General features: G+C 44.3%; 1 protein-coding gene across 1 annotated transcript; it reads right to left on the bottom strand.

Annotated features, from left to right (window-relative positions):
- Positions 1 to 1007: 1007 nt before the first annotated feature.
- Positions 1008 to 7243, bottom strand: LOC148042113 (pentatricopeptide repeat-containing protein At3g09040, mitochondrial-like). Its single transcript, XM_087663443.1, has 7 exons — positions 6946 to 7243; positions 6482 to 6729; positions 6201 to 6362; positions 5582 to 5862; positions 1765 to 2144; positions 1339 to 1470; positions 1008 to 1234 (listed from the first exon to the last, which is right to left on the bottom strand). Exons 1-7 carry the CDS (start codon positions 7241 to 7243, stop codon positions 1008 to 1010), a joined length of 1728 nt encoding a protein of 575 aa, XP_087519569.1.
- Positions 7244 to 9854: the final 2611 nt, after the last annotated feature.

Here is a 9854-nt window from a genome sequence, read left to right as displayed (position 1 = left end):
TTCTTGGCAGGTCCAGTATGGACAAAATCTGTAAAGATGACAAGGAAAGACAATGTTTTGCCAGTGCTAGTCACAACCTCAGTGTTAGAGGCATTCTCTGTAATACTTCCACGTGCCTATCTTTCTATAGGTATTCGGAATGAAGAATGAGACACTCTTCAGTAAATCGGGCTGAACAATGGTTCTTAATCAGTCATACGGGATCGTAAGTTGATCCATCGGATTGATAAGAACGACATCACTGTGATGTTGGAGAAGCTTTGTAGTAAAGGCGCCATCTGCAGAAAATTCGATCCCCCATGGGAATCCCATTCCAGACGAGGTGATTCGGGATGACACAGACGCATATATATCATCCGTCCCTTCATAGGATGTATGCGCTTGTCAATAATCATATTGCCTCCTTTGTTCCTTGTCTGCGAGAAGCTCATAAGCTGCCTAAATCTTGATAAGGCGTGATTCCGCAGTTTCTCCTCTCTAAGCTCTATGCTGCCATCATAGACATCTGGATGGTATTGTTTGGCCATCCAACGGTATGCAGCCTTAATTCCATCTTCATCTAAGTTCCATTCCACTCGGTTTTCCGATTTCTGACATGCCCTCTCTCTCCTCTGTTCCTCCTCAGTTTTCCCGATTCCCCCTTTCCAGTTGACGACTTCCTCTGCAAGGTCGGTCCAATCCTGGGTCAATTGTTAGTGATTTTCTTCACTCATATCATTGCAATATCCTCTTAACAAGATGAAGCAGTAGCGGCAAAAATCGTAGATCAAGAGTGCCTGTTCTTCTGCGTTTTTCTTTTGTGCTTCTTCCATACCTCTGGTTACAGAGGAACTTCGGATCCCTCTTTTCCCCAGAAAAGCCTATTTTTCCTTCCTTTTCGTTCCACACCAAATTAGCGTCCCTATTTGCCCATGACAGGCGTATAAATCGATTTCCCATAACCGCATCAGGTGACAAAAAAAACCGATTCTGCATCCTCCTTTATCATTTTAGGCCATGGTGGGCCATCAGCTAATGACCTCAGATTTGGCCTCATTGCGACCATCAGGCCCAATTTGATCCCACACAGAATGCCCTGCCGCTTGACTCTGAGAACTTCCGCCCATCAATGTCAAATATCCATACTTGTGAGAACTACTAGCATCAGGAGTTCGTACAGGGTGAAGATCAGGAGCATTTCCCTCCCAGAAATGATCATCATGTCCCTTCCTCAGAGATGTCAGTCTCCTTAGTCCTGCACTTGCATCAGATTGCTCCTTAGTCTACAACGGCTTGTCTGGATCATACAAGTCAGGCTTACCACCTGCATCAGTATCATACAATTCAGCACTTTCTCACCAAGTCCTTGTTCAACATAGCCTGCTAATAGAGCAGTCCAGGAGACTGCATTTCGAACTGGCAACCTATCAAATGTGTGCTGCGCTTCTGAAAGTGAGAAGCTTTTCGCATACACATCCACAAGTGTGCTTCCTACATGAATATCATTTTCTAAACCTCTCATGACAATTTCAGAATGCATACCTTGTCCTATTCCTATGGTTGCACAAGCTTTCAAGTAGATAACATATGTAATAGAATTGGCATGCACCCCTTGATGTTGCATCTCCTCATAGCATCACATAGCCATATCACCTTCACGATTATGAACATAGGCATCTAGCATTATTGTCCACGATATAACATCATGGACAGTCAATTTCTCAAATGCTTCTCATCCTTCCTTGATAAAGCCACATTTTCCTTACATGTCCACGAGCATGTCACCAACAACATGGTCTCTTTCTAATCCTGATCTTCTGATTTCAGCATGTATTTCTCTTCCTATATGTATGGCTCCTACTACAACACAAGCTTTTAAGCAAAGAACAAAAGTAGTAGAATCTTCATGTATGCCCTCCAGCTGCATCTTTCTAAAGCAATTCAGAGCAGCTTCAGCATTACCATTCTCTGCATATCCTACAATCAATGAATTCCAGGAGGTTGTGTCTTGAATTGGCAGTCTGTTGAACACTTGTTGTGCTTCCATAAAGGAGTGACATTTCCCATACATATCCACCAACATGCTCCCTACAGAACGCTCTCTTTCTAGGCCCCTTAGGATGATCTCAGCATGTATCTCTTGGCCCACTGGGAATGCTCCTATACTGCCACAGGCTTTCAAACGAACCCTTGGTCACAATCAAAGTGGTCCATGAGACTGCATCTTGAGTTACCAGTCTACCAAAACTCCTTGTTCTTCTCCGTCTTTAGCATATCGTCTCTGTAGTTGCCCTAGCCCAATGGCTCTGCGAAAAGTGACTACGCGGTATCATGACAGGCTCATCAATTTCAGCATAATGCATAGGCTGAACCCTCTTCTCTACCTGCGGAAAAACAGAAGCATTATCAACCATAACCTCATCCTCATCCTCATCCAACTCCCCAATCAAAACTCCCTGTGTATCAGTGGTAGACAATGCATGCCTTTTCCTCTTCAGGACCTCCTGAAACTGATCCTGAAACTCTCTTTTCGAGATGCCCAAAATCTCAGAAATAGTGAAAGTCACCTCACTGCCAAGTATCTTATCATTAAAGATTTTCTTCATGTCTGTAGATGTCTCAATATCGGACATCCATCTGAACCCTGGCTGCTTTCTCTCTCTAGGCTCTTGCCTCTTTTCTCTCTTTTGAGCATCTTCCATCTGTCGATCTGGCCCTGGTCTTGAAGACGGTCCTGCAGTAGGTGGAGTAACAAACTCACCCCCTCTAGTCTTCTTAGCTGCACTTGGATTTTCTTCATCCCTCTTACGCTTCTCCTCAACAAGTACATCTGCACCATGAGACTTAGCCAAATAAGCATAAATAGAGTACCTGTCAACAGGCGAGTCCCAACCTGTCTCTGATCTGATGCTAGAGCCTACACTAGTCAAAACAGTTTGCTGAATTTTCCCCTTGTTTGCAGTCTCCATAGCATAAGTCCATAGCGCGGACTGAGTCTCTGATCCCTTCTCAATCTGGACTCCATATGCAGAAGCATCACCTCTAGCTGTCACATAAGAAGTACGCGCAGCCATGTCCTCCACTAACTTCTTCATTCCACCTTTACCAAAGTTGGTAGCAAGTGGAGCTCCTGTCTCAGTCAACCAAATCTTACCATCTTGTCCCAAATATACCACATTCTTCCTCCTTGCATCCTGAAAAGAGTCACAATCCCTGCAATGCTGATGGTCCGTACTATCACACCAAATACATCTCCGATCTCTCCTAGGTACACTAGGAGCACTCCTAGGTGCAGTAGGAGCACTAGAAGAAGTAGTAGGCGCAGTCGAAGCAAACTGCTGCTTCAACTTTCCCACCAACTCCGCTTTGACTGACTCCAGTGTCAAATCTATTATGCCTTTGATTATGTCATCAAGAGAGGTAGGCACCGATGGAGCGGATGGTTTTGGAGCAGAAGGTGTAGGCATTGGTCGTGGAATAGGAGGAATAGGTGGAGTGGAAACAGTAGGCACTGGCATAGGCCAAGAAACTGGCTGAGGAGGAGAAGAAATAATAGGGATAGAAGCAGGCATAGGAAATGATGATAGTGTAGGTGTCATGGAACCATTTTGTAGGCGAGTCTTCCATATCCTCCTCTTGGTCAAAGTTGAGACTGCATCCTGAGCATCCTGCCAATCAGTTTTAAGACCCATAGGCTTCGTGCGATCCTCAAGAAGCTCACCCAATTCTTCTTGAAGAGCAGGATCTGCAACTTGCAAGAAAATCTCAACTTTTTCAACATTCAATGCTCTTTGTTCAATGGCATCAAGCTGACTATACCTCTCCTCAAATTCTCGAATCAACTCCGAAGCAGCTAGACCTTTGTTTGGCATGTAGACCCACTCTCGGAATGACCGCCGAGTAGCCATACCAAAGTCCTCAAGGAAGTATTCTTCTTTCAAGGCCTTCTTAAAATCTTGCCAATGTGTATTTTGAATAAAAAGATCAGTCACTTTTGTCCTCAAAGCGGGTGTGACAAGACGAAGGAAGTACTTACTCATAAGTCCAGCTGGAACTCCAAAAAACCCCATCTTGATCTCATATGTCTTCAAATATGTTGAAACATTACGGCCGTCAAATAGCTTCTTCTCATTTTCAACTGCTTCAATAGCCTTAGTCGCGTTGTTTGCATTCTCCTGCTCCGAATAGAGTTGCCTTTGCTGTGACAACTGCTGTTGATGCAATTATTGCTGCTGCTGCATATACAATTGTGTTTGCTGATTTTGGAGCTGCATATACATGGACATATTCTGCAAAATCTGCTTTAGATCCTCCGTTGAAGTACTTGACGCAGCAATCATTGATGGAGCTGAAGTAGACGTAGCTGGAGTTGTAGAAGAAGCTGAAATAGAGGCTGAAGTATCTCCCATCCTGAAATTTCTGCGACGTTCACATCGGGTTCACCAAAGATGTCAAAGGGTTCGTGAAAGCAATATCGCATCCACAGGGGACTTTGAATAATTTCAGGATAGAAGACCAATCAAGTGAATATTGTGTGTATGGTTCAGACTTCAAAATAAAGGGTGAAATCTTGTAAATTCAAGTATTTGTCCAGCTCATCTTATGAGATAATTGACTGCTGCAATTGAGGCTCCTATAACAGAAACACCAAGAAACAAGTCCGTTTTGTACCTATGATGAATGACATGAATATGATAGAACCTCCATTATTGCTCTATTATCAACTGTACAGGCTATAAAGGATGCGGTTGAGGAGTTTCAAGGCAAGCAATGATAAAGCATAGATATTGCACAAATTCTGAAATTATCTCTTTACACCAATTCTTGGAATTCTTTATTCAAGGCTTCAATGAATTTTGTGACAACATTAAGTTCACAATGTCTTGTACAACTTCAACCAACTCCGGGAACATCTCAGCAAATTCTGTTTCCTGGTTGTCTGCTCTACCAATTGGAGTTCCATTAAAAAAAAAAACAGCAATTCTTGCAGTCCTGGCTTTTCACAACCACCCTAGTTAGCAGTGATCAGCCCTCTGAATAGAAATCCAAGTTTTTGTCCCGTCCATTGTTTGATCAAATCCAATCCTTGAATTAAAAGTAGTGTATAAACAAGATGTTAATAGAAGAGATCCTTTCTGATTCAAAGATTGGTAGTTCCAGCCAAAGTATAAGCAACACTGTACATAAGGACAACATTCTGTTTTCTTGGCAGGTCCAGTATGGACAAAATCTATAAAGATGACAAGGAAAGACAATGTTTTGCCAGTGCTAGTCACAACCTCAGTGTTAGAGGCATTCTCTGTAATACTTCCACGTGCCTATCTTTCTATAGGTATTCGGAATGAAGAATGAGACACTCTTCAGTAAATCGGGCTGAACAATGGTTCTTAATTAGTCATACGGGATCGTAAGTTGATCCATCGGATTGATAAGAACGACATCACTGTGATGTTGGAGAAGCTTTGTAGTAAAGGCGCCATCTGCAGAAAATTCGATCCCCCATGGGAATCCCATTCCAGACGAGGTGATTCGGGATGACACAGACGCATATATATCATCCGTCCCTTCATAGGATGTATGCGATTGTCAATAATCATATTGCCTCCTTTGTTCCTTGTCTGCGAGAAGCTCATAAGCTGCCTGAATCCTGATAAGGCGTGATTCCGCAGTTTCTCCTTCTCTAAGCTCTATGCTGCCATCATAGACATCTGGATGGTATTGTTTGGCCATCCGACAGTATGCAGCCTTAATTCCATCTTTATCTAAGTTCCATTCCACTCGGTTTTCCGATTTCTGACATGCCCTCTCTCTCCTCTGTTCCTCCTCAGTTTTCCCGATTCCCCCTTTCCAGTTGACCACTTCCTCTGCAAGGTCGGTCCAATCCTGGGCCAATTGTTAGTGATTTTCTTCACTCATATCACTGCAATATCCTCCTAACAAGATGAAGCAGTAGCGGCAGAAATCGTAGATCAAGAGTGCCTGTTTTTCTGCATTTTTCTTTTGTGCTTCTTCAATACCTCTGGTTACAGAGGAACTTCGGATCCCTCTTTTCCCCAGAAAAGCCTCTTTTTCCTTCCTTTTCGTTCCACACCAAATTAGCATCCTGTTTGCCCATGACAGGCGTATAAATCGATTTCCCATAACTGCATCAGGTGACAAAAAAAACCGATTCTGCATCCTCCTTTATCATTTTAGGTCGTGGTGGGCCATCAGCTAATGACCTCAGATTTGGCCTCATTGCGACCAACAGGCCCAATACGATCCCACACAGAATGCCCTGCCGCTTGACTCTGAGAACTTCCGCCCATCAATGTCAAACATCCATACTTGTCAGAACTACTAGCATCAAGAGTCCGTACAGGGTGAAGATCAGGAGCATTTCCCTCCCAGAAATGATCATCATGTCCCTTCCTCAGAGATGTCAGTCTCCTTAGTCCTGCACTTGCATCAGATTGCTCCTTGGTCTACAACGGCTTGTCTGGATCATACAAGTCAGGCTTACCACCTGCATCAGTATCATACAATTCAGCACTTTCTCACCAAGTCCTTGTTCAACATAGCCTGCTAATAGAGCAGTCCAGGAGACTGCATTTCGAACTGGCAACCTATCAAATGTGTGCTGCGCTTCTGAAAGTGAGAAGCTTTTCGCATACACATCCACAAGTGTGCTTCCTATATGAATATCATTTTCTAAACCTCTCATGACAATTTCAAAATGCATACCTTCTCCTGTTCCTATGGTTGCACAAGCTTTCAAGCAGATAACATATGTAATAGAATTGGCATGCACCCCTTGATGTTGCATCTCCTCATAGCATCACATAGCCATATCACCTTCACGATTATGAACATAGGCATCTAGCATTATTGTCCACGATATAACATCATGGACAGTCAATTTCTCAAATGCTTCTCGTCCTTCCTTGATAAAGCCACATTTTCCTTACATGTCCACGAGCATGTCACCAACAACAGGGTCTCTTTCTAATCCTGATCTTCTGATTTCAGCATGTATTTCTCTTCCTATATCTATGGCTCCTACTACAACACAAGCTTTTAAGCAAAGAACAAAAGTAGTAGAATCTGCATGTATGCCCTCTAGCTGCATCTTTCTAAAGCAATTCAGAGCAGCTTCAGCATTACCATTCTCTGCATATCCTACAATCAATGAATTCCAGGAGGTTGTGTCTTGAATTGGCAGTCTGTTGAACACTTGTTGTGCTTCCATAAAGGAGTGACATTTCCCATACATATCCACCAACATGCTCCCTACAGAACGCTCTCTTTCTAGGCCCCTTAGGATGATCTCAGCATGTATCTCTTGGCCCATTGGGAATGCTCCTATACTGCCACAGGCTTTCAAACGAACCCTTGGTCACAATCAAAGTGGTCCATGAGACTGCATCTTGAGTTACCAGTCTACCAAAACTCCTTGTTCTTCTCCGTTTTCAGCATAGAATGAAAGAGAAAACATAACAATTAAGTATGTACAAAGTACCAAATCACAAGCACAACTTTTGGGTGGTTTTCACACCTCAAAGGCGCAGCAATATGACAGCGGTAAACACGGTAAACATTACCCCCGTCCTAGCCAAGTGCCAATCCCATGGCACTGCGGTGGGAAGTAGTGGCTAGTTAGGTCTGCTACTAGGCGGAACTGGTAGGTAGATGACATTGATTCAAAGGTGATTGTGTAAATGAGAGGTGATGGAGTTTAATGACGATGACCAAGAGAGATTCCGGCATGCTTTAAGCTTCACGAAGATGCTTGGCATTTCTCACACAGTTGTGGCTTCCATTCTGCGATGGTTGATTGGGGTTCCAGTTGGCTAGTGGAAAATATGTAGCCGGTCGTCCCTTGAGCATCAAAAACTCTTGATCAATAAGAAATCCCTTAGGAGGATGGTATTGGAGGGATTTATCTTGGAGAAGCCCCCCTGAACTCTACCTTGACAAAGATATGCTTTGTCTTCGCATTGAAAACCTGTGTCTTTGATTTCAAGATCTTTGTCTTTGAGTTGAAGGTCTTCAGTGGTGCGTTGAAGATCTTCAACCTTGCATTGAAAATCTCCAGGCTTGTGGAATCAATAAGCAATCCGTAGATCTTGAGGCATTAGGCATGCATCTTTGGAAGATGAGGTTCCAAGATCTATGCCAATGGCAGATCTATTACTGAGTACTCCTTTTGCTTGATGGTTCAATCATGGTATCCATCAGCAGGCAGATGGTTGGCGACATGAAGCATGTTAGTTCGTCCACTCCAATGCAGGAAAGCTATTGAAACAACAGCAATGGTGTCATGTTCGGCACATGGACAAAGTTTTGGTCATTAAAGGATGCCGTGGGTGATTTTCTTCAGCTGAGTAGCCAGTTCTTGAAACTCAAACATAACTTGCAAGAAAAGTTGTGCACTCCCTAAGGGGTATGTCTGTCTCTCCGTGTAGTGCATGGTGCCCGTGGCAGTGGAACTGGGAGATGGGTCTAACCTTGGGCAAGCCCTTGGTAATGTCCCACACTTGAGGACCTAGTTTGTATGTCGTTGAAGGTGCGGTGCAAGTCTTAGGGTGACAGGTTTTAAAGTCCTGCCCTTGATGCGCCCTAAGTGTGAAGTGGGGAAACAAAAAGGGCTAGGGGGTTAGGAGCGGAGCCGGCCGACCGAAGCCACCTGGCACGCGTAACTTGAGAATCCTAGGTGCAGTGATAGTGCTCTATGTGGTGTTTAAGTGCTTCTGACAGTGCGTGCTTGTGTGCCTTTCCTTTCATGTTTTTTTTTTTGGCAATTGTGGAATGACAGCCAGGCCTAATTGTCCTCATCTGAATGAGGGGGGAAAGGGGGTCGGATGGATTTGCTCAAAAACTGGGACTTTGCATGTAATCTTTCAAATTCATGCGGACATGAAGAGAAGTGGTGGAGAGGAAAGGGTGATTGTACCTAGTGAATTGGCTATCATTCATATCTTCTAGGAGGGCTAGGCAAAAAGAGGGAAGGAGACTAGCCCTCATCATAAGATGAGGCATGGTGCAACTGTCAATAGCATTAGGGTCAAAGAAGAGGGGAGTTAGGCCGTGCTCTTGTGGAGTCAGGTCCTGCTTAAGGAGTAGCTTAAGTAACCTAAGATAATTACAGGTTGTTACAAAGGCGGGGTCAGGGCATGAGGAGAAATCCGCAAAGAAAGCGTGTCATAGAATCATCTAGGCTTTCGGAGGTAAAGAGAAGGGCATGCTCAAAGGATACTACATTAGAGTTATAAATAATAGGGAATTTGTACCGCCCATGGAGGGTGGCATCAAAATCCACCCCTACCCTTCGAGGGTATGCCATGTAGGTAGGGTTGTTCTGCTCGAATGGCAGGGTGTTACAAAACGCTCGAATGGCAGGGTATTACAAAACGCCATCCAAGCAAGCATATTGATGTCACATACTCGTCTCCTCCACAGGGGTTGGATTTTGTAGCCCTATACAGTGTGTGGGGCTTCAAAAACTTTGTTCTACCAGTAATCAGCCGCTTCTGTGCCCCAAGAGGTCGGGGTTTTTCCTTGCTCTTCTAGCCATCTTTGCCCCAACCGGCCACCGACCGCGATCACCTCGTCCATCACCTTGAGCGGCAAGACCATTTGCAGACTGTTGGGTAGGAGGAAACTAAATGTGAATGGATCCTTTCCTTGTTCTTGTATCTCCCACAGCACCATTTCTGCGTGGAATCCCGTGGGGAGATCATTAGGGCATGGTGGGAGGGGTGCGGACGGCAACACGGCCGGTTTGGCTCTCAGCTATTTCCTGGCTTCCTCTACTAGCTTTCTGTGTCTTTCCCTAGATGCAGCTTTTCTTTCCGCAGATGGGTCCTCTTGTAGTGGCTCTTGAGACTACGGTGAGG

Source organism: Lygodium microphyllum, chromosome 1 (genome assembly GCF_053477565.2).
Source record: "Lygodium microphyllum isolate KBCC chromosome 1, Lygodium_microphyllum_v1.1.10, whole genome shotgun sequence".
Lineage (NCBI taxonomy): Eukaryota > Viridiplantae > Streptophyta > Polypodiopsida > Schizaeales > Lygodiaceae > Lygodium > Lygodium microphyllum.
Note: the sequence above shows the minus strand (reverse complement) of the source record. Positions and strands in the feature narration are given on the sequence as shown.

Bases quoted from the DNA above. Each gene is read 5' to 3' on its own strand.
- LOC148042113 (XM_087663443.1), bottom strand. From the start codon at position 7,243: ATGTTGGTGGATATGTATGGGAAATGTCACTCCTTTATGGAAGCACAA. The intron at 6,730-6,945 runs GTGACATGCTCG...TCTGCTTGAAAG, and splicing joins AGAAAGAGACCCTGTTGTTG to CTTGTGCAACCATAGGAACA. The intron at 6,363-6,481 runs GTAAGCCTGACT...CATTTCTGGGAG, and splicing joins GTATGATACTGATGCAGGTG to GGAAATGCTCCTGATCTTCA.